This window comes from the organism of the source record quoted next, unplaced genomic scaffold, assembly GCF_019419815.1.
Source record: "Pyrus x bretschneideri cultivar Hongxiangsu unplaced genomic scaffold, Pyrus_bretschneideri_v1 Contig39, whole genome shotgun sequence".
Classification (NCBI taxonomy): Eukaryota; Viridiplantae; Streptophyta; class Magnoliopsida; order Rosales; family Rosaceae; genus Pyrus; species Pyrus x bretschneideri.
Window position 1 is genome coordinate 1,762,407 of NW_025999712.1, and position 25,547 is coordinate 1,787,953.

Below are 25,547 nucleotides of genomic sequence, written 5' to 3' on the forward strand. Positions count from 1 at the left end.
TTAATATGTTAATTAATCAAACGAATAAGTTCGTTAAAAGACCTTGGGATAGTTTTGGACCTTAAGGCCCAATGGGCTTCGAACGTCAAGTCCATTGACTTAAGTTGTATGACAACTTAATGAATAATGATTCACAAAGGCCCAAATAGCCCAATAAATCCCTAAGGCCGGCCATGTTAGAGAAAGAGTGGGTTTTGACTTATTTACAAGTTTGCTACTCAAATGAATTAAGGAATAAGTATGACTTAATAGCTAAAATTCATTAAGGGTTATTTTTAGGGGAAAGGATGAGAACACAAGCTCTCCTTTCTCTCTAAAATTTCGGCCAACCTTGGAGGGATCATCTAGCAATCAAACTCCTCCAAGGTCACTCATTTCTTCTTCATTATGCCTTGGTGATGAATCATTAGAGGTTCTCAATTTTGGGAACTTTGGAGAAACCTTTTCATCCATCCAAATCCATGGATCTAAGATGCAAGGAATGAAGGCCCTCTCTTTGGGTGATTAGCCTTTGCTTATGCAAAGAGGAATCTACAAAGGTATTGATTTCTCAACTCACTTTGTTTTGAGTTGAGTCTTGGTTCACCTATCTACTAGGCTTTGAATTTCATGGGTAAATGTTTTGTTTTAAGTGCATACAAGCATGATTCCGCCTTTAATTGTTAATTGCATGCTATTGATGTTGCTTAAATGAACATGTTTTTCAAAAATCTTCCTTCATGGGTGGGATCGGAAAGACCACCCTTGCTCAGCTCTTATACAATGATGATAAAGTGAAGCAGCATTTTGAGCTTTATGCATGGTTTGTGTTTCTGATGAATTTGACGTTGTTAAGATCACACAAACAATTTGTGCATCAGTCACTTCACAAACATGTGATACCACAGACCTAAACCAGCTTCAGGTCAAACTCAGATGCTTTGGCGGGGAATAAGTTTCTTTTTGTTCTTGATGATGATTGGAATGAGAATTACAATATTTGGGATTCCTTAAAACGCCCCTTCGAGTCTGGAGCTGATGGAAGTAAGATCATTGTGACAGCACGGAATGATGGTGTTGCATCTACGATGGGTACTCTTCAAACCCACTATTTAGAGCACTTACTTCAGGAAGACTGTTGGTCGTTATTTGCAAAACATGCCTTCAAAGATGCAAGTGTTATTATAGATCCAAATCTTGAGGTAATTGGAAGACAAATTGTAAGCAAGTGTAAAGGTCTTCCCTTAGCTGCAAAATATCTCGATGGTCTCTTACGCTCCGAACCAAATGTGAAGGAATGAGAAAATGTGCTAAAAAGTGACTTATGGGAGTTGTCAGATGCAAAGATTGAAACTCTGCCGGCTCTATGGTTAAGCTACCAGTACTTGTCTCTGGTGTTGAAGCATTGTTTTGCTTATTGTTTGATATTTCCCAAAGATTATGAATATGACAAGTCTGAATTAATTTTGTTGTGGATGACTTAAGATCTTCTACAATCCCAAAAGAAGACTAGGTTGGAAGATGTTGGAAAGAAATACTTTGATGATCTAATCTCATGGTCATGTTTTCAATACTTGTCCTTAAATGATTGTTTCATCATGCATGACTTGGCAACTTGAGTATCTGGAGAATTTTGCATTAAATTGGAAGACCATGACTTCTTGTTGGACATTGTGAGCAAGGGCCATCATTTTTTGACTAAAGGCTATGGCAGGTGTGCCAGCTTTGTGACTGCTTCCAGCCACCATAATACGGCCCTGTATACAATGCACTACGCTTAGTATTGTATCATTATACCTATACGAAAACTTCAGTTGATGGGCACTGTTTATCAACAGTGATTTCACGAAAATACCTTTCGTTTTTCCTCCCATTCCTGCTTTATTTTTTAATGTTAAACAGTGGATATACAAATTTCCCCTTACTATTTGTTGGCTGGGGGTGCCACCACGTCTTTAAAGAGACCAGTTTATTCCATTTGCATCCAGAATCTCTCCAGTTCTCTATCTTATAAACCATGAACCAAAAAATCCTCTCTGAAAAAACCATGAACCCCATCACAATCTCTCTCAAAACCTGTCAACCACAACACAATCCGGTCCCAATTGGAAGAAAGCTTTAAGCCCAGAAAAAGTTAGGTTTCATGGTGAGTTCTCCTACCGCTTTGGGGCTTCTTTTTTTTTTTTTTTTCCTTGGGTAGCATGCAGTCTTTTCTGAGTTAATGGTCAAGGGCTTTGTTAAAAAAAAAATAAAAAATAAAAAATAAAAAAATTAGTGGTTATGGGTCAGGTATGAGATTTTTCAGGTACTCGAGATTCTTGAATTCTAGATGTGTTGAATTTGGTTTTGTTTTTCACTAATTGCCTGCTTCATAGAATTAATACAAATACAAAATGGAAAAAAGCTTTTCATCCATAAATAATACTCTTTTTTTTTTTTTTTAAGTTGTCTTGAGTTCATTTTTTTTTAAATAATCTAATCAAACAAGTTTTTAAGATTTAAAACTTGAAAAGTAACTTCAAAAGTATTTTTCAGTTTTAAAAGTTAGATTCAAATAAAGTATTAAGAGGTTCTAAACTTTTGGGATTATTGAATTTGGTATTTTATTTAGTTTGCTTAGCTTTGATTATATTGAATTTGAATTTGGTATTTTGTTTAGGTTTATTATATTGAAATCAGAGTTTCAATTTAGGGTTTTGTTTAGGTTTAATCTAAAAGCTGCTTCGGAGCCCTCTGTACCCTAGAAGCTGCTTCGAAGATCTAATCTTTCAGTGATGACCAGTTGATCTCCAAAAAGTGTTGAGTGATTCTCATCTTTCAGCCTTCAACTTTTTTTTTTAAAATTTTCTTTTTTGCCAAAAACATAAATAGGCTTTAAAGTCTTTGTTTTAGATTTGTGAAATGTGGAGAACTTTGCAAATTGCAGTTTCTTGGTGCCTGACTTTGATCTTTTGGAATAGTCTGTTTAGGGTGAAGGGAAATGGGCTTAAAGGTAGGTGAGTTTGTGATTTATTGTTGTGATTATATATATATATGTGTGTGTATTTTTTTTTTCTTTATTTTTTTAGAAGTGAAATGATGTGTTGGAATCTTCTCGGTTGCTAGAAGTCTGAATACGTAGATAATGTGAATTGATACTAGTTCTATTGTTGTGTTATATGTCAAGATGAAGAGAAATTTTTCACTGTGTTCAAAATACGGGGTAGTACATCACGTGTCTTTATACAAGTTATGAGATTCTTGTGATAAAAAGTTAATAGCATAAAAAATAAAATTTCCCGCCACTTATATAATAATACATGATATACCACTTGTGTTACGGACAAAACTTGGATGGAGAGATACATTTATTAGTGTAGTTATGTAAAAAAATGTGAGGAAATTTTAATGTAGTAATTGAAAACAGTTTTTTAAATATAATTACTGGGAACATAATCTTCTCAAGGTTTTGATCTAAATGATCATTTTTGGGTTCATCGTTTTCAACGCAATGGATTCTTTTACAGGACCAAAAAATGTCTAAGTTTCAAATCTTATGAAACTAAATCAAGAATTAAACACTATTTATAAAATTTTGACCAATTAGTAGATACTATTTATGAAATTGGATTAATAAGTAGACATTATTTATGAAATTAGACCAATAAGTAGACGCTATTTATGAAACGAAAACAAGAATTAGGCACTAATTCCAAAACTAAACCAATAGTTGGAAACTGTTAATGAAACTGGACTATACACTATTTATGAAACTAGATTAAGAACTACACAATATTTATGAACCATGACTAGGGATGGCAACTTAAGTTGTCAAACTCGATCCCCGCAGGTAACCGACCTGAACAGTTCGGTTTCGAGGATCAAATTTCAAGTTTTTTACGATTATGGGTAACTGTTGGATAAATTGTTCGGTTTCGGGTTTAGTTATGGTTATAAGGGTATCCGCTTCGAACTCGTAAGAATGAAATCCCTATTTTTTTCTCCAACAACTTTAATACTTCATGGGAGACATGCAGTGCATACTTCAAAGCCTTTGAGTTCTTCCAGAAAACACACCTCACTCTCTCTCTCCATGTTCTTCCCATTTTTGTGCTCTGTGCTTTTCCTTTCCCCGAGCACCACATACACGTGTACACACATGCAAAACAAGGACCACACCACCATTTTCTCTCCCTCATCCCTCACCTTTCTCTTTTTCCCTGCTTTCTCCCTCACCTCACTTCTCTACAACTTTCTCTCTCTCTTTGTCTTTTTCTCCCTCTCCTCATTACACTCTCCTCACCTTTCCCGAGCTACGCACACATGGCACCACCACCCACACCACGCAGAGCCCTCAAACCACACCCTCCAAACCCCCACCATCTCTGCGACCTCTCACTCTCTCTCCTCATCCCTCTCGCACCACCAAGAACCAACAACCGAGACACCATCAGCCTTCTCGTCCCTCTCACTGTTTAATCAGTTAAATTTTAGCAAGTATGTTAACACTTGCATAATTTTCATAAGAAAGAAATATTATATATTCAGGGAAAACCATTACCCGATGGGGAATCTGTTACCCAGCGGGTTTCGTTACAGGGAATACCCGTTCAGGTTTTTTACGGTTTCGGGTTTGGTTATGGGGATGGCACATCCAAACCCAATCCGCCTTGTTGCCATCCTTAACCATGACCAAGAATTAGGCACTATTTAAATAAAATTATAGCATGGTTTTTTGTTAAAATGAACTTAGTCCAAGCCATTTTCATAAAAGTTCTCATTTCTTAATAAAAGAAACTAATATAATAATTAAGAGTCCGTCTGGGACCGCTTTTGTGCGGTTTAGAATCACTTCTGAATAAAGCACCTCCCACTTTTAAACATAGAATCACCTCCCGAATAGGCTGTGAGCAATACAAGATCCAAAAGCTTTAAATAATTATTTAAGTTAATCCACCTGCTAATTAGGAAGAGATATTCCTAGACCTACTAGGATTTACACAATCACATACTTATTCTAAATATGACTACAAGACTTTTCCTTGAGTGTATTAATACTCAACAAACCATCGCATTAGATCTTCAACACATAAAGTAGAATAGTTGATGAAGTCATCGGTATAACGAGTGAACGCAAGTCTTAAATTTAAAGAAAGTATGCATTGGTAGTAAAACTCACAAAACTTCACTATAGTAAAACCCAAGGCATAGGGAAAACTCATAGACTAAGGCAAAAAGTGAGAAGTATGCATAATGCTTAAAACAAACGTCAAACATGACGAATGTAGTGAACTTAACAGAGTATGATCATCCCAGGATGGGTGCCTCATCAAAACTTCGTTATGTAGCAAAAACCTAGTGGGAAAAATGCTCTTAATCACAGGTAAAATAGTACATTAAGATCAAGTGAGTCAGGTTTAGGATACTCCCCTTGAGTTAGACATAACTTCCAAATAAAAGAACTATAAGTGATTCAACTCAAATAATTTACGCATACCGATTCCTTGGACGAGCCTCTAAAAAGTAAACTTGGGTAGTGACTTGGTGAAGAGATTGACCAGGTTGTCCTAGCAACGGATTTGCTTGACTTCAATGTTATGATGTTGTTGTTGCTGGTAAGAGTAAAAGAACTTCGGCGCTATGTGCTTGGTGTTGTCTCCCTTGATGTATTATTTCTTTAACTGCTCGATGCATATTGCATTGTCTTCAAAGATCATCGTAGGAAGGTCAACGATGGAGGTAAGACCACTAATGCTTTGAATATGTTCCATAACTACTCTCAGCCAAAAGCACTCACGTTCTAGCCAAAAGATTAATAACAAATGAGATGTCGGGTCTAATGCATTGAGCCAAGTACAATAAAGGCCCAATTTTACTTAGGTAAGGAAGTTCGGGTTCCAAAATCTCTTCCTTTTCCTTATTTGGACGGAAGGGATCTCGTTTAGCATCTAGAGTCCGAACGATCATAGGTGTACTCGAAGGCTTCGCTTTATCCTCATTAAAACGTCACAACACCTTTTGGGTGTAGTTCGATTGATGTACTAGGATTATATCCGAACAATGCTCGATCTCTAGGCCGAGATAGTATTGAGTTTTCCTAAGATCATTCATCTCAAATTCCAATTTCAAGTGTGCAACAATTTCCTCAAGCTCTGCGGGAGTTCCAATGAGGTTCATGTCGTCGACATAAACTACAACAATTGCAAATTCGAAATGACTTCTTTATGAACACGCATAGGCATAATTTATTGTTCACATAACCCTGACTTGTCAAATATTCACTCAGACGGTTATACCACATCCTCCCAGATTGTTTCAATCTGTAGAGTGACCTCCTTAACCTAATTAAGAGAGTGTTTTGTGGTCTAGAACTATTTGAAATAGTCAATGGAAGTCCTTCTGGAACTTTTATGCATATTTTCGTATCTAGATCCCCATAGAGATACGTTGTTACCACGTCCATAAGCTGCTTATTCAGTTTTTCGGAAACTACCAAACTGATTAGGTAGCGGAACGTTATAACGTCCATTACGAAGGAATACATCTCCTCATAATTAATCCTAGGCCGTTGAGAGAAACCTTGCACTAAAGGGCGAGCTTTGTATCGCACTATTTCATTCTTCTCATAACACTTCCTCACGAAAACCTATTTGTAGCCAACGGACTTCACACGTGCTGGTGTAGGAACAATAGGTCCAAACATTTTACGTTTCGCAAGCGAATCGAGTTCGACTTGGATTGCTTGTTTCCAGTTTGATAAATCGGTTCTACGTTGGCATTCATCAACGGAGCATAGTTTAATGTCATCGCTAAGTATAATGTCAGTAGCTACTATGTACACAAATGCATTGTTGACGATCATGTCATTTCGATTCCAAATCTCATCCAATACTGCATAATGGACTGAAATCTCGCAATTCTCGGAAGGTCGGTTTGTCTCGTCTAAGACATCATCGTAATCTAGAATAACCTCAGGCGTTGGAATATATAAGTGAGAGATGGTCGGATTCAAACTATAGTCACTAGTTAGTGTCGATTTCCTCTTCCAAAGTTGTGAATCCTTTGAACCAACATTTCAGGGTTGAAGCAGATGATTGGCTAGCTGTCAATGTACCAGGCCGCGTGGAAGGTACGATCTCCCCACCTTCGGGGATGGTTCAGCCTTCCCAGGCAGGCTAGTGACATAGGCGGGGTACATCTATCCTTGCATGTGCGTTTGCAGCAGGTATATGTGATCTTGTCACCTTAGCTAGATCATTAAAAGCATCTAGCATGCTCTGAAGATCTATAATTCATCGCACCTTAGTTTCAGACTGGGTAGTATGAGGATCTAAATGAGGCACAGTGGAAGCATACCACGACAATTCATAACGTTCTCCCGGAACGTTAGCATGTTTATCTTTCCGTAACGATGGGAAAACTGTCTTATCAAAGTGACAATCCGCAAAACATGCGATAAAGAGATCTCCTGTCAAGGATTCTAAATAGTGAAAAATCGATGGCGAATCATAACCAACATAGATTTCCATTTTTCTCTGACGACCTATTTTGGTACATAATGGCGGCGCTATTGGCACATAAATGGCGCACCCAAACACCCGTAAATGCGAGGCGTCAGGCTGACCAACTGTAACGGTGAATGTGGTTGGGTAGTGGTGGGCCAACATAAATGCGTGCAATATTGCATAGCCCTAGGCAGATACCGACAATGTGGTTCTCATAACCAAAATATAAGCTATCAATTGAAGGTGCTTTATGAAAGCTTCTGCTAGGCCGTCTTAGGTGTAAACATGGGGTACATGATGTTCCACATCAATCCCTACTGACCTGCAATAATCGTCAAAAGTCTGTGACGTAAACTCTCCAACGTTATCCAGTCGAATCGACTTAATCAGATAATTAGGATGGTGAGCCCTTAACTTAATAATTTGTGCTATAAGTTTAGCAAATGCAGCATTGCATGTGGACAACAGGCAAACATGTGACCATTGCGTCGATGCATCAACCAACACCATAAAGTATCTAAATGGTCTGCATGTTGGTTGGATAGGTCCACAAATATCCCTAAAAATCCTCTAATAAAATTTAGAAGGGTTGTGAATAATCTTTGTAATCGAGGGTTGAGTATTCAACTTCCCCAAAGAACATGCTTTGCATGGTGGAAATCCAACATAGGGAGGTAATAGATTCCCACGAGATGTTTTGAGGATACGGCACTTCATTTCACATCTAGGATGTCCCAAACGATCATGCCAAAACAGCAAAGTGCTTTAGAACTTAGGCATGGGGCCGGCCACATGGTGGCCTTCTACGCCTCGAATGGTTGTTATGTACAATCCACTCGGAATATGTTCCAACTTCTCGTGAATATGCTTCTGGTCATATTCGTACGAAGTGATACAAAGAAATTCAGAACCATTATCTTCAGTGGTTTCAACATGATATTGAATATCTCGAATATCTTTAAAACTCAGCAACGTTCTTCCAGAACGTGGAGAATAGAGTACCTCTTTAAAGGTTTAGACTGTACCATTGGACAACATGATACGTGCATTTCTGTATCCTTCAATCAGATTGGATGGGCCTGAGAGAGTTATCAGAGGTGCTTTCTTGGGTATAAAGTTAGTAAAATAGTGTCGTTTACGCAATATGGTGTGCATGGTGGCACTATCAGCCAGACAACTAACTTTCTCACTGGGCATACCTAGAAATAAATTGATTGAATTAGTCACATGTATAAATATAATTCCTATTCATTCAATTAGGGGAGGGGGGGCCGGCCACTCCTAGTTGGTTCGCCCACTAAAGGTATAAAACACCCTAAAACATGTCTAATTTATTCGTCCATAGGCACTGACGCCTCCTAAAAATCGGATATCTCCATTGATGTAGTAACATCTTCCAGATGGTCCACTTGTTCAAGTTCAACATGTCCCTAAAACAGAGGGTAACAAAAAAAAAACGTGATTAGTCATATGGTGATCCATCGACATATATCGTAGAATATTCAGGTTTTATAGACATGTATTGGTTTAATTTATGCATGAAACCTACAGGTTTTATGTGGTAAGTTTTGAATGAAAACTTCAGGTTTCAAAGTCACTAAATATGAAACTACTGGTTCAATTTAGTTTAATGAATGATTAGTTCATAAAGGAGAGGTTCCTGCAAGAAACATAGAATGCAATATGCTAATTTAAGTGTAGTGTATTTGAGTTTCTTCATGAACTCAAGTATAAGAGCTTCGTTACTAGGAAAGTATGTCAACAGTTCAAAGTATACAAATAAATTATTGAATCAATAATGTCTAAAAGTAATCTTCAAGTCAATAATTTTGGATTTAATTATCAAATTAATGGATTGCAAGTCACTTTTAATTAATTCAATAGATCGGGACCAAATGGGGTCGCTCGTGAAAGCAATAATAATAACATTCGGGTTAAAATTATTTAGAATGCTAAATAATAGCATATGGTCGAAAAAGGCATAGCCCAAAAAGGGTTTGGGCTCGGGTGTGGCTGCAATAGCAGCCCATAAGTGGATACAGGCCACGAGCCGAGACAGATGAGCCCAACAACAGTAGCTGCTGGCTTTTGGGCTGAAGGGGGGGCACGGGTCAAGCTCAGCAAAACACTAGCCTTGGGTTCTCGTGGGAAGCCCAACTGAGGTTGGGTCCGGGTCGGGGCAAGCTCAACCCAACAGACAGAGTTGCGGGAAACGGGCCAGGGCAATATGGCATAACCCAGTGGGCTAGGGACTCACGAGACATCAGGCCAAAAGGTTGCAGGCTTTTGGTTTGGGCGAAGGGACTTCAGGCCCATTAGTTGGATCAGGCCTTAAGGAGTTAGGATGTATGGGTCAGTGCAACAAGCCCAAAGGCTGCTGCCGTGTGGTCCACTCGATTGGGCTTTAGGCCAGTGGTGGTTCGATGATGCCATGGTCGGGGTGTAGCGGTGGTGCCGCACAATGCCCAACGCAAAAATTGTTTTTTTTTCCGACATGGTTAGGGTTTGAACAAACCCATATAGTTACTTCTAATTTATTTATATGCTTTAACTCACAATTCTACATAGCAATTTATTTGCGTAATGCATGAAACATATATATGTTTACAAATATATGAACATATACAATATATATATATATATATATATATATATATATCATAAGGAAAATATAAACATAGAGGGGTTCATGCATCATAAGGAATGTTTTCATACTTTGTGGACATTTCAAATATCTTCCTTTATTTTAAGCGTACCTGATTAGCAGAAAACAAATAAGAGCCTTTGAATTTTGTGGAAGATAGCCTCCTCCTACGATCCATCAGTTCCTCAGTTTTTAGCAAGAGCGTGCTGATAACATGTTGTAGGACTATCTAATTGAGCTATCTAAGGGATAGAGAGAGAGGGGGCCGACGGTAGCAAAAGGGAGAAGAGAGAGATTTAATTGTGAGGTGTGTGTTGTATCACCCCTATTCTGCCCTTATTTATAGTAGTAGGATAGGCAAAAACCTTACCCTTTTAGGATTACAACTCTTAATAGGCAATCAACTTCTAATAGGAATATAAGAGATATTTCCAAATCTACTATAATTTACACAATCACATTCCTATTCTAAATATGACTGCAACAATTAAGCCTTTTTTTTTTTTTTTTGTGATTTTGGAAAATGTACCTATGTTTTGGTACAATAACTTTTGATTCATTTTTTATTTGCTCAATAAAACGACTGAAAAGAAATTAGAGTGTATATATAAGTAACAAATTAACGAGAGTACGTAAAATGTAAAAAGAAATGAGAGTATGTAATGGGATCGTTAACAACATAATCAAGAATAATCATTATGTTTATCTCATTGAATCAGCATCTTCTATTTGTTAAAGAATGAGATAAACATATTGATGTCTAAATTCAGAAGTTGGAATACAACTATGATTCATTGAGTTTCTATTTGTCATAAGATGTAAGTTGATGTCTAACTTCAGAAGTTGTACAGCTATAGAGTACGCTATTTATTTCGTCTTATACCTCCATATTAGTGCTTAGAGATAAGCAAAAGGATGTATTAGAAACTTCATCAAACAGCCCTTTTGTTTTAATGGTTTTCGGGTTGATGTTTTGATTAAAGGAAAACTATTAAAAAAGACTTGAAATTTTTGAATTTTAACGATAAGGACAAAATAAAGGGTAAAGTGAATAGTACTTGGATTGACTTTTTAGTATAAAAATATGATTTTTCGTTAAAATGAACAGTATTAGGAGTTTTTTGTTAAAGTTCCCTTTGATTAATGATTGCTCTTTTGCGATTGTATAGGTAATCGGAGCTACGGCTGAAGCACGAAGAGACAAGACAGGTTGAGTTGAAGGCAAAGGCTCAAGCTATGCGGCAATGAAACCCGAATTAAAGCAGTAAGATATTCTTCTTATTTCTCCATTATAGGTCCGTAAAATTAGTTTGTAATTTATGAAAGCCGGAATTGAAGCAGTAAGATGTTCGTCTTCATTGTTATGTTGTTACAATTAAACGGAAGGACGTGATTGTCTGCTGAGGATAGGATATTTCAAATTTTAAAAGTTTTGTATTCAATATTTTTCTGATAGAGTAGTGTCCCCAGAAAATAGATATAAATTTCATCACACTCCCTACGATGCAGCGGGATGTGAATTGGAATTTTGCGTAAAACTGAGGATTTGGAGTTGTTTTCTGTGTTGATTATGAATTTTAGGTAACTAAATTGGTGGTTTCATATACCAAGTCCAATTGTTAGAAAGTAGATTCTTCCTTCACTTTGGAAAAGTGCCTAGCTGAGATTATTTTGAAGTTCCCCTTCATTATAATATTTTGATTTTGATAAGAGCTTTGTCTACATTTTTTTTGTTGACTAATGGTTTACCCGGTTAAAAGGAACTCTTTGAGATTATGTGAATGAATATGAATAGTTAAATTTGTCCGATTTAAGTTAATTGCAAAGTTGAGTATTTTTTCTGAGTTATGTTAATAATTCTACTTAAAATTTCTGTAAGTTTGTGGTTGAGTTTAAGTTATGTTTGAATTTATCGATATTTTTATACTAAGGGAACATGGAGTTCGGCTAAACCATACAATGATCATCTTAATTTGGTATCGAATTCTTCATCTACGAGATTCGAATCTAAGACCTCCTACTTCCAAGTGAAGAGGATTACCATCAGACTGTAGTACTGAGTGGCAGTCATGTTTGAAATTTAATTGTAAATGTTTCACCCCGATTTGCTAAATTTTTTGTTGTTTTTTCTTTTTTAAAATTAATTATGTATGAATTTACTTGAAAATGTTCATATGAATTTGGTAAAAACTTGAATAGAGATGGCTAAAAGATAAAACACTAGGTTTTATTAGAAAACATAGATAATTCAAGTGTGAGTACAACTGCGTATTTGTTTACTTACACCAAAATTTTGTGCATACCTTCATGCGGTTTTATACAAAAATGACTGGATTTATTGATCCTGAATTCACTTCTGTTATTAATAATTCTATCTACATGACACGCTTTGATGATTAGTCAGTCAACTTTGATCAATCGGTACTACGTTGGCATTCATCAACAGAGCGTGTTTTAATGTCATCGTTAAGTATAATGTCAGTAGCTACTATGTATACAAATGCATCGCCGACGATCATGTCATTCCGATTCCAAATCTTATCCAATATTGCATAATGGACCGAAATCTCACGATTCTCAGAAGGTCAGTTTGTCTCGTCTAAGACATCATCGTAATCTAGAATAACCTCATGCGTTGGAACATATAAGTGAGAGATGGTCGGATTCAAACTATGGTCACTAGTTAGTGTCGATTTCCTCTTCCGGAGTTGTGAATCCTTTGAACCAACATTTCAGGGTTGAAGCAGATGATTGGCTGGCTACCAATATACCAGGCCGCGTGGAAGGTACGATCTCCCCACCTTCGGGGATGGTTCAGCCTTCCCAGGTAGGCTAGTGACATAAGCGGGGTACATATATCCTTGCAGGTGCGTTTGCAGCGGGTATACGTGATCTTGTCACCTTAGCTAGATCATTAAAAGCATCTGGCATGCTCTGAAAATCTATAATTCATTGCACCTTAGTTTCAGACTGGGTAGTGTGAGGATCTAAATGAGACACAGTGGAAACATACCACGACAATTCATAACGTTCTCCCGGAATGTTAACATGCTTATCTCTCCTTAACGATGGGAAAACTGCCTTATCAAAGTGACAATCCGCAAAACGTGCGGTAAAGAGATCTCCTGTCAAGGATTCTAAATAGCGAAAAATTGATGGCGAATCATAACCAACATAGATTTCCATTTTTCTCTGATGACCTATTTTGGTACATAATGACGACACTATTGGCATATAAATGGTGCACCCAAACACCCGTAAATGCGAGGCGTCAGGCTGACCAACTGTAACGGTGAATGTGGTTGGGTAGTGGTGGGCCAACATAACTGCGTGCAATATTGCATAGCCCCAGGAAGATACCGACAATTTGGTTCTCATAACCAAAATCTGAGCTATCAATTGAAGGCGCTTTATGAAAGCTTCTGCTAGGCCGTCTTGGGTGTGAACATGGGGTACATGATGTTCCACATCAATCCCTACTGACCTGCAATAATCGTCAAAAGTCTGTGACGTAAACTCTCCAACGTTATCCAGTCGAATCGGCTTAATCAGATAATTAGGGTGGCAAGCCTTTAGCTTAATAATTTGTGTTATAAGTTTAGCAAATGCAGCGTTGCATGTGGACAACAGGTAAACATGTGACCATTGTGTCGATGCATCAATCAACACCATAAAGTATCTAAATGGTTTGCATGTTGGTTGGATAGGTCCACAAATATCCCCAAGAATCCTCTAATAAAATTTAGAAGGGTTGTGAATAATCTTTGTAATCAAGGGTTGAGTATTCAACTTCCCCAAAGAACATGCTTTGCATGGCGAAAATCCAACATAGGGAGGTAACAGATTCCCACGAGATGTTTTGAGGATAGGGCACTTCATTTCACATCCAGGATGTCCCAAACAATCATGCCAAAGCAGCAAAGTGCTCTAGAACTTAGGCATGGGGCCAGCCACATGGTGGCCTTCTATGCCTCGAATGGTTGTTATGTACAATCCACTCGGAATATGTTCCAACTTCTCGTGAATACGCTTATAGTCATATTCGTATGAAGTGATACAAAGAAATTCAGAATCATTATCTTCAGTGGTTTCAACATGATATTGATTATCTCGAATATCTTTAAAACTCAGCAACGTTCTTCCGGAACGTGGAGAATAGAGTACCTTTTTAATGGTTTAGACTGTACCATTGGACAACATGATACATGCATTTCCGTATCCTTCAATCAGATTGGATGGGCCTGAGAGAGTTATCCGAGGTGCTTTCTTGGGTATAAAGTTAGTAAAATAGTGTCGCTTACGCAAGATGGTAAGCATGGTAGCACTATCAGCCAGACAACTTTCTCACTGGACATATCTAAAAATAAATTGATTGAATTAGTCACATGTATAAATATAATTCCTATTCATTCAATTAAGCAATTCGAGAAATAATATCCGTAAAATAACAATTCATAATTCAAAACAAACCAAAACCAAACAAATTATTCCAAAGACTTAGAAAAATTATTCAAAATTAAACCATAAACCTAGGAAAATAGAGGAAGGGGGCCGGCCACTCCTAGTGGGTTCGCTCACTAAGGGTAAAACACCCTAAAACATGTCTAATTTACTCGTCCATAGGCATTGATGCCTCCTAAAAAACTGATATCTCCATTAATGTAGTAACATCTTCCAGATGGTCCACTTTTTCAAGTTCAATATGTCCCTAAAACAGAGGGTGCAAAAAAAAACGTGATTAGTCATATGGTGATCCATCAACATATATCGTAGAACATTCGGGTTTTATAGACATGTATTGGTTTAATTTATGCATGAAACCTACAGGATTTATGTGGTAAGTTTTGAATGAAAACTTCAGGTTTCAAAGGCACTAAATATGAAACTACCGGTTCAATTTAGTTTTATGAATGATTAGTTCATAAAGGAGAGGTTCCTACAAGAAACATAGAATGCAATATGCTGATTTAAGTGTAGTGTATTTGAGTTTCTTCATGAACTCAAGTATAAGAGCTTCGTTACTTGGAAAGTATGTCAACAGTTCAAAGTATACAAATAAATTATTGAATCGATAATGTCTAAAAGTAATCTTCAAGTCAATAATTTTGGATTTAATTATCAAATTAATGGACTGCGAGTCACTTTTAATTAATTTAATAGATTGGGACCAAATGGGGTCGCTCATGGAAGCAATAATAATAACATTTGGGTTAAAATTATTTAGAATGCTAAATAATAGCATATGGTCAAAAAAGGCATAGCCCAAAAAGGGTTTGGGCTCGAGTGTGGCTACAATAGCAGCCCATAAATGGCTACAGGCCATGAGCCAAGACAGGTGAGCCCATCAGCAGTAGCTGCTGGCTTTTGGGCTGAAAGGGGGGGCACGGGTTAGGCTTAGCAAAATGCTAGCCTTGGGTTCACATGGGAAGCCCAACTGAGGTTGGGTCCGGGTTGGGTCAAGCTTAACCCAACAGACAGAGTTGCGGGAAACGGGTCGGGGCAATATGGCATAACCCTGTGGGCTAGGGACTCACGAGACATCAGGCCAAAAGGTTGCAAGCTTTTGGTTTGGGCGAATGGACTTCAGGCCCATTAGTTGGATCAGTGGTGGTTCGATGATACCATGGAGGGGGTGCGGCGGTGGTGCCGCACAATGCCAACGCAAAAATTGTTTTTTTTTCCGACATGGTTAGGGTTTGAACAAACCCATATAGTTGCTTCTAATTTATTTATATGCTTTAACTCACAATTCTACATAGCAATTTATTTGCGTAATGCATGAAACATATATATGTTTACAAATATATGAACATATACAATATATATATATATATCATAAGGAAAATATAAACATAGAGGGGTTCATGCATCATGGGGAATGTTTTCATACTTCGTGGACATTTCGAATATCTTCCTTTATTTTAAGCGTACCTGATTAGCAGAAAACAAATAAGAGCGTTTGAATTTTGTGGAAGATAGCCTCCTCCTACGATCCATCAGTTCCTCAGTTTTTGGCAAAAGCGTGCTGATAACGTATTGTAGGACTATCTAACTGAGCTATCTAAGGGATAGAGAGAAAGGGGGCCGGCGGTAGCAAGAGGGAGAAGAGAGAGATTTAATTGTGAGGTGTGTGTTGTATCACCCCTATTCTGCCCTTATTTATAGTAGTAGGATAGGCAAAAACCTTACCCTTTTAGGATTACAACTCTTAATAGGCAATCAACTTCTAATAGGAACATAAGAGATATTTCTAGACCTACTATAATTTACACAATCACATTCCTATTCTAAATATGACTGCAACAATTAAGCCTTTTTTTTTTTTTGTGATTTTGGAAAATGTACCTATGTTTTGGTACAATAACATTTGATTCATTTTTTATTTGCTCAATAAAACAACTGAAAAGAAATTAGAGTGTATACATAAGTAACAAATTAACGAGAGTATGTAAAATGTAAAAAGAAATGAGAGTGTGTAATGGGATCGTTAACAACATAATCAAGAATAATCATTATGTTCATCTCATTGAATCAGCATCTTCTATTTGTTAAAGAATGAGATAAACATATTGATGTCTAAATTCAGAAGTTGGAATACAACTATGATTCATTGAGTTTCTATTTGTCATAAGAGGTAAGTTCATGTCTAACTTCAGAAGTTGTACAGCTATAGAGTACGCTATTTATTTCGTCTTATACCTCCATATTAGTGCTTAGAGATAAGCAAAAGGATGTATTAGAAACTTCAACAAGCAGCCCTTTTGTTTTAATGGTTTTCGGGTTGATGTTTTGATTAAAGGAAAACTAATAAAAAGGACTTGAAAACTTTGAATTTTAACGATAAGGACAAAATAAAGGGTAAAGTGAATATTACTTGGATTGACTTTTTAGTGTAAAAATATGGTTTTTCGTTAAAATGAACAGTACTGGGAGCTTTTTGTTAAAGTTCCCTTTGATTAATGATTGCTCTTTTGCGATTGTATAGGTAATCGGAGCCACGGGTGAAGCACGAAGAGACAAGACAGGTTGAGTTGAAGGCAAAGGCTCAAGCTATGCGGCAATGAAACCCGAATTAAAGCAGTAAGATATTCTTCTTATTTCTCCATTATAGGTCCGTAAAATTAGTTTGTAATTTATGAAAGCCGGAATTGAAGCAGTAAGATGTTCGTCTTCATTGTTATGTTGTTACAATTAAACGGAAGGACGTGATTGTCTGCTGAGGATAGGATATTTCAAATTTTAAAAGTTTTGTATTCAATATTTTTCTGATAGAGTAGTGTCCCCAGAAAATAGATATAAATTTCATCACACTCCCTACGATGCAGCGGGATGTGAATTGGAATTTTGCGTAAAACTGAGGATTTGGAGTTGTTTTCTGTGTTGATTATGAATTTTAGGTAACTAAATTGGTGGTTTCATATACCAAGTCCAATTGTTAGAAAGTAGATTCTTCCTTCACTTTGGAAAAGTGCCTAGCTGAGATTATTTTGAAGTTCCCCTTCATTATAATATTTTGATTTTGATAAGAGCTTTGTCTACATTTTTTTTGTTGACTAATGGTTTACCCGGTTAAAAGGAACTCTTTGAGATTATGTGAATGAATATGAATAGTTAAATTTGTCCGATTTAAGTTAATTGCAAAGTTGAGTATTTTTTCTGAGTTATGTTAATAATTCTACTTAAAATTTCTGTAAGTTTGTGGTTGAGTTTAAGTTATGTTTGAATTTATCGATATTTTTATACTAAGGGAACATGGAGTTCGGCTAAACCATACAATGATCATCTTAATTTGGTATCGAATTCTTCATCTACGAGATTCGAATCTAAGACCTCCTACTTCCAAGTGAAGAGGATTACCATCAGACTGTAGTACTGAGTGGCAGTCATGTTTGAAATTCAATTGTAAATGTTTCACCCCGATTTGCTAAATTTTTTGTTGTTTTTTCTTTTTTAAAATTAATTATGTATGAATTTACTTGAAAATGTTCATATGAATTTGGTAAAAACTTGAATAGAGATGGCTAAAAGATAAAACACTAGGTTTTATTAGAAAACATAGATAATTCAAGTGTGAGTACAACTGCGTATTTGTTTACTTACACCAAAATTTTGTGCATACCTTCATGCGGTTTTATACAAAAATGACTGGATTTATTGATCCTGAATTCACTTCTGTTATTAATAATTCTATCTACATGACACGCTTTGATGATTAGTCAGTCAACTTTGTTAAATGTGGTGCATGTAAAGATTGGATACATTGAGGAGTTACTCATCTCTATCTGGTGAAAAGGAATTATAAGAACTCATGAAAGTGGCCATGATGTTTGAGGAAAAGATCTGTACTTCTGCCCCCATCCAGGTACTTATCTATGGCATATTTAATTACTTACATAACTTGATTGTTTCTGTTTCAACTCTGTTGACGTTATGAATAGCAACGCTTTCCAAATTTAACATGGATTTATTTTTATAGTGAAATTATCTATAGAAATTTCTCTAAAGATGCTTACAATGGAGGGACACTAATTCAGAACACAGTGGGCAAGTCTTTACAAGTTAATTCTGCCGGTAATAGAAACTACGCCCTTTCTCTCTGCTTGCATGCTTTTAACATATAGACACATTGAAATTGCATTTTAGAATTAGCATTCTTTTTTATGTTCAACTGCCTGGAAAGGGTTCTTGAAATTTTATTTTAGAATTACTATCTCTCTTGATTCAAAACAAAAAGTCTATAATTTCCTTACTACATTCCACATATATGTACACAGTATTGCCTATCGTAAATATATTTACAAATTTTGCATGTTTTAGGCGGTTTTCACATAAGGGACCTCTGTTTCATATGTATTTATTTTTTAGAACATTTTAAACACTCACAGCAATGTGCGCGCACTTTTGCTAGCATTCTCTAAGAGCACTTCCAGCCCAGCTAAGTCCACTGGGCGATGAGCTCCGGAATCCCCTGCCCCCAAAAAACTAGCTAAGCCCATCCCAACACTTGGGCTCTAGGGAGCCCCCACTTTTCCCTAGGTCCGAACTGACAGGCCCAGCCATAGGGTAGTGTAACATCACTTTGACAGCGATAATAAATAAATAAAACTATAAAAAAAATTCATCAAAATGAATTAAAAATATAAAAAAGTTATATATATTTTTTTTTACTATAAATACCTAACCATATTCTTCCACCTTGCACCATATTTTAGTATTTGCAAATATTTTCAATCAATCTTTTATTATTATTCGAAATTTAAAATAAAATTATTTTTTATTATTTTATAATATAATATTTTAATATCAATAGCCTGGGCTACTCAATTTAGGGATAGAGTTGCTTTAAAAAGTGGAGTTAAAGGCAGCTGACGAGAAATAACTTGTGTTAAATATAACTAGCATATAGGCACACACAAAGTGTGTGAGAAATTTTTTTACTTTTGTTTTTGAAATAGAAGGAGAAAGGAAGAGAGTGAAAGAGAATGTGGTGGGCGTGGGAAGTTTTTTTTTTTTTTTTAATTAGAGATATGTTAGGATTACATATAAGTGAGGTTTTGAAAAAATAAAACAGTAAAATTTGGTAGTGTGAAATTATATTTCTCTCCCATATTTCCTATTTATATATATTTTTTTTAATTAAAGAGTTAAACTGGTAATTTCATAAAATTTTGGTTAACAATGATAGTTTTATTAATTAGTAGAGATAAAGTCAGTCTTTGTTTAATATCAATCCAACAACTCTTGGTTTGAATTTGTTTATTTGTAGAGAAAACTAACCATAGTTTTCGTTGCATTGATATTGCTAGCTAATTTGTGATTATCTTCTCCCAGCAAAACTCAATTCCATTTGCAAAGAAGAGATCGATCATGGCGCTAATGGTGGTAGGTGGAGCCGCTCTCTCGGGTTTCTTCCAGCAAGTATTTGTCAAGTTGGATTCTCAGGAGGTCAAGAACTTCATCAGAGGAAAGAAACAGACAGATGGGTTGCTGAAGAAGTTGAGGATCGAGTTGATGTCTGTCAGTGCTGTTTATGATGATGCCGAGCAAAAGCAATTAAGTAACCCAGTTGTGAAGCAGTGGCTGCATGAGCTTAAAGAGGCAGTCTTTCATGCTGAGGACTTACTGGACGAGATCAAGACAGAGGCGTTAAGGCGAAAAATGGAAGCTGAATTTGGAAGTAGCACTAGCAAGGTACAAGACCTCATCTCTGCTTCTTTCCATGCTTTTGATGAGTCTATAGACACCAAGATAGAGGAAATTCTTGAGACGCTAAGCTTCATTTCAAAACAAAAAGATGCCTTTGGTTTGAAAGAACGCTGTAGTCGCAGAATCTCACAAACATGGCCTTCAACTTCTTTAGTAGAAGGCTCTAATGTGTACGGAAGAGATCATGAGAAGGAAACCATCATTCAATTGTTGCTATCAGATGATGTTACTTGTAATAAGATTGGCGTCATTCCCATCGTGGGCATGGGTGGGATCGGAAAGACCACTCTTGCTCAGCTTTTATACAATGATGATAGTGTGAAGCAGCATTTTGAGCTCCAGGCATGGGTTTGTGGTTCTGATGAATTTGACGTTGTTAAGATCACTCAAACAATTTATGCATCAGTCACTTCACAAAGCTGTGATACCACAGACCTAAACGAGCTTCAAGTCAAACTCAAAGATGCTTTGGCGGGGAAGAAGTTTCTTTTTGTTCTTGATGACGTTTGGAACGAGAATTACAATATTTGGGATTCCTTAAAACGCCCCTTCGAGTCTGGAGTTCATGGAAGTAAGATCATTGTTACCGCAAGGAATGGTGGTGTTGCATCTACGATGTGTACTCTTCAAACCCACTATTTAAAGCACTTACTTGAGGAAGACTGTTGGTCTTTATTTGCAAAACATGCCTTCAAAGATGCAAGTGTTATTGTAGATCCAAATCTTGAGGTAATTGGAAGACAAATTGTTAGCAAGTGTAAAGGCCTTCCCTTAGCTGCAAAATCTCTTGGTGGTCTCTTACGCTCTGAACCAAATGTGGAGGAATGGGAAAATGTGCTAAAAAGTGACATATGGGAGTTGTCAGACGCAAAGATTGAAATTATGCCGGCTCTATGGTTAAGCTACAAGTACTTGTCTCCGGAGTTGAAGCATTGTTTTGCTTATTGTTCGACATTTCCCAAAGATTATGTATTTGACAAGTCTGAATTAATTTTGTTGTGGATGGCCGAAGATCTTTTACAACACCAAAAGAAGACCAGGTTGGAAGATGTTGGAAAGAAATACTTTGATGATCTAATCTCACGGTCATTTTTTCAATACTCGTTTTCAAATGATTGTTTCATCATGCATGATCTGATGCATGATTTGGCGACTTACGTATCTGGAGAATTTTGCATTAGATTGGGAGACCACGACTTCTCATTGGACGTTGTGGGCAAGGGTCGCCATTTTTCTTATATGCAATATTCATCTAATGTTGATTATGAGAGATTTGACACTATTTATGAAGCTAAGTATCTGCGCACCTTCATTCTTGGCGATCTCTATTCATTGCCGACAGTGCGACTTGATCACCTTTTAATGCTACAGTGTTTAAGAGTTGTCAAACTCCGAGGGAATGATATCAGCGAGTTGCCTGATTCGATTAGCAACTTGAAGCATCTACGGTACCTCGACTTGTGTTACACTCCAATCCATAAATTACCAGACGCAGTATGCATTTTGTATGATTTACAAACATTGTTGGTGTCGAATTGTAGATATCTAGCTGAGTTGCCCACCTTTTTGAGAAGACTTATCCACTTGCGCCATCTTGATTTCAGAGGTACAAAAATAAAAAAGATGCCCCCCCACATGGGCAAGTTGAAAGATCTCCAAACATTTGGGGGTGAGTTTGTCTTGAGCAAAGATGTCGGGGGAAACATTGATGAGTTAAAGGGGTTTCAGCATTTGAGGGGAAATCTTCATATTTCAGGGCTTCAAAATATCACACGTGCTGAAGATGCTTTGGAGGCCAAACTAAGGGACAAGAAGCTCAGTGAAATACGTTTGAAATGGGAAGATGACACTATTGATTCTCAAAACCATAATCAAGTGCTGGGCAACCTACAGCCCAATACAAACCTAAAAGTACTGGCTATAGAAGGATACGGAGGTACAAAGTTTCCAGGTTGGTTAGGAGATGAGTCTTTCTCTAATCTTGTCACTCTCCGACTTGAGACTTGTGGATATTGTTTCTCCCTGCCAGCATTGGGGCAGCTACCGTCCCTCAAAAGGCTTGAAATTTATCGGTTGAATGGAGTGGAATCAGTGGGGTCTCAGTTTTATGGGGGAATTAAACCTGCATTTAAATCTCTGGAGTTTCTAAGTTTCCGCAGTATGCAGGAATGGCAAGAGTGGTGTTTCCCTGGAGGTGAAGAAGAAGAAGGCGGACATTTTCCTAATCTTTGCGAGCTTCGTCTGCATTGTTGTCCCAAACTAACGGGGAAAATACCGTTTGACTACTTCCCAAGACTTGAGCGGCTAATTTTGCAGGAAGTTAATATCGAATCCCTTGCTTGTTCGCATGAATGCAATAAATTCAATATTGAACTCCCATTCCTCCGTGAGTTGGAAATATCAGATTGCCCGAATCTGGTATGTTTTGTGGGTGGTAGAGTGCTGCTTGCGCCCAACTTGAAGGAGATATCTATGTGCCGTTTTAAAAACTTGTGGTCAGTGCCAGAAGATATGCAAATGTCGCTCCCATCTCTTCCGTCTCTGTCCATAGAAGGGTGTAAAGAATTTAAATCATTTCCGGAAGAATCTAAATTCCCATCCCTCGATGATTTGAAGATAATGGAGTGCCCAGAATTTGTGGGTTTCCCCCATGGAGGAGGACTGGAAGCACCCAATTTGAAGACGATGGAAATCAAAGAATGTAACAAATTCAGGTCACTGCCAGCGGAGATGCACGCCTCTCTCCTGTCTCTTCAGTCTCTGTCCATAATGTTTTGCAAAGAATTTAGATCATTTCCGGAAGAATCTAAATTCTCATCCCCCTTTGATTTGAAGATAAAGGAGTGCCCAAAATTTGTGGGTTTCCACCATGAAGGAGGCCTGCAAGCGCTCAACTTGAAGACGATGGAAATCAAAGAATGTAACAAATTCAGGTCATGTCCGGAGGAGATGCACACCTCTCTCCCGTCTCTTCAGTCTCTGTCCATAGAAGGGTGTAAAGAATTTAAATCATTTCCGGAAGAATCTAAATTCCCATCCCTCTATTATTTGAAGATAAAGGAGTGCCCAGAATTTGTGGGTTTCCCCCATGGAGGACTGCAAGCGCCCAACTTGAAGGAGATGGAAATCTATGAATGTAACAAATTCGGGTCACTGCCAGAGAAGATGCACGCCTCTCTCCCGTCTCTTCAGTTTCTGTCCATAGAAAGGTGTAAAGAATTTAAATCATTTCCGGAAGAAACAAAATTCTCATTCCTCTATTATTTGAAGATAAAGGAGTGCACAGAATTTGTGGGTGGAGGGGGACTGCAAGCGCCCAACTTGAATACGATGGAAATCGAAGAATGTAACAAATTGAGGTCACTCCCATCTCTCCGGTCTTTGATCATACGGGATTGCCCAGAATTGGAATCATTTCCGGAAGGGGGATTGCCGTCTAAATTGCGTTACCTCGGTATCCGGAGTTGTAAAAAACTGATGGCAAACCGTATGCGGTGGGGTCTACAAACACTCACCTCTCTCAAATACTTGGATGTCGACTTCTCAAAATGTGAAGAAGAAGAAATTGGCGAATCATTTCCAGAAGAGGGGCTGCTGCCAACCACTCTCACTTCTCTCAGAATCTCCGATCATCCGAATCTGAAAACCATTGACGGCAAGGCGTTAAGACACCTCATCTCTCTCGAGACGTTGAAGATTTCTTTTTGTCCTCGACTCCAGAGCTTGCCAGATGAAGGGCTACCCACTTCTCTTTCTCGTCTAGATATCTTCAAGTGTGATTTCCAAATCGGTTAGGAGATGACCCGTTCGTTCTCTCATCTTGTTACTCTTCGACTTATGGATTGTGAATATTGTTTTTCAATGGCAGCATTGGCACAGTTACCATCTCTCGGAAGGCTTGAAATTGATGGGTTAAATGGAGTGGAATTGTCTCAGCGTTGGTTCTACTCTCCCTCTTTTCTTACTGTGCCTTATGGTGGTTCTATAGTACCACAATTTGTTGTATTCAACAAGTTTATGAGCTCTAGTTTCCGAATTTCTTTTTTCAAGTTTGTTTCCAAATTATGTCTATAGAGCGGTAGATTTTGGTACTTTGTGGAATTCGAATTCAAACGTTTGGTTTGTAAAATATGGATGATGATTTCGTTTCTGTGGAATTGTGAATCTATGATCATGCATGAATGTTGTAAGAACAGAGTATCGAAAACCCTCTGTTGTTTACTAATCGATCTCAACTGGTCTAAATTCTACCTTGTTTAATTAGTATTGCCAAGATGATCTTATCTATTAATCATGTTTTATCAAATGATTACCGTTTCATCATTCTCTTGGGGACGCATATAGCTACAAAAGTTTTCAAGTTGCTCTGCATGTGTAGGTCTGAGAGTCGTGCAGAGGAAACAACAGTGCAATATATTTCTCAGTTATAACTTGCTCACGTTTATTGTTTTCATGTGCCGAGGTAGGGATTCTAGGGATGGTCAGTTCTGGGATTGGTTTAAAAGTCTCGCGACTGCACACGCGGTGAGAATCACTTTGTGCAACCCGTGTGCCAATATGTATCACATCCCAAACAGTGTTGAGGTACACTGTTATTGGTTCGCGAGGCGTCATTCCTTCGCATGCTTGACATTGCAGATGGATAGTGGTTTGATTGCCAACCCCACCATATTCAGTACCACATTGAGGGCATAGATTTGACGCAGTACCAGCTTCTTCATCCACCTGAGGGCGAGCCCTTATTCCTTGAAGATGTTTTCCAGAGTTTACAATTAAGATTATATCGTATTGTCGCATAATAGTCTAAAATTTCCTATAATCTAGCCTTTTGATTACATTCTCTTCCGTTAGAGATAATTGCACAAAAAATAAATAAAATGTTGGTTAGATTCAATTTATTTTCACAATAATGCTACAATTTAGCAATAATTATCTACGATTTAAGATATTTTCTTTCCAAAATAGTTTAAAATATTTTTAAATCCCCCAAAATCAAATGTACTGAAATAAGTTTTTCTTGTAGTACGTTAAGAGAAAATATGATTGTGAATAATATAAACGTACCAATACACAATGTGTACAAAATAAAAATAATGTACCAATCTTAACAATAAGTATCAAATCAAACGTACCAAAATTGCAAATAAACGTATCAATTAATGATTTTTGTAAATTCAAACGTACCCGCAGATAATATATATGTAATGTATTGTACCTGATAATAATTCTTCAAA

The 25,547-nt window shown here is 37.3% G+C and overlaps 1 protein-coding gene and 1 pseudogene across 12 annotated transcripts; both read left to right on the forward strand.

Annotated features, from left to right (window-relative positions):
• Nucleotides 1-719: 719 nt before the first annotated feature.
• Nucleotides 720-1,463, forward strand: LOC125468509 (annotated as a pseudogene).
• Nucleotides 1,464-1,899: 436 nt separating this feature from the next.
• On the forward strand, nucleotides 1,900-24,534 carry LOC103935590 (putative disease resistance RPP13-like protein 1). Of its 12 annotated transcripts, none has more exons than XM_048564651.1 (8): nucleotides 1,900-2,125; nucleotides 2,672-2,777; nucleotides 2,906-2,975; nucleotides 11,277-11,371; nucleotides 17,093-17,187; nucleotides 18,358-18,469; nucleotides 18,584-18,678; nucleotides 19,939-24,534. In XM_048564651.1, exon 8 carries the CDS (start codon nucleotides 19,975-19,977, stop codon nucleotides 24,106-24,108), a length of 4,134 nt encoding a protein of 1,377 aa, XP_048420608.1. In that variant the 5' UTR covers nucleotides 1,900-2,125; nucleotides 2,672-2,777; nucleotides 2,906-2,975; nucleotides 11,277-11,371; nucleotides 17,093-17,187; nucleotides 18,358-18,469; nucleotides 18,584-18,678; nucleotides 19,939-19,974; the 3' UTR covers nucleotides 24,109-24,534. The 12 variants fall into 12 exon arrangements, with proteins under 12 accessions (XP_048420608.1, XP_048420607.1, XP_048420609.1 ...); XM_048564650.1 differs by having other exon boundaries at nucleotides 2,906-2,971; XM_048564652.1 differs by having other exon boundaries at nucleotides 2,684-2,777; nucleotides 2,906-2,971.
• Nucleotides 24,535-25,547: the final 1,013 nt, after the last annotated feature.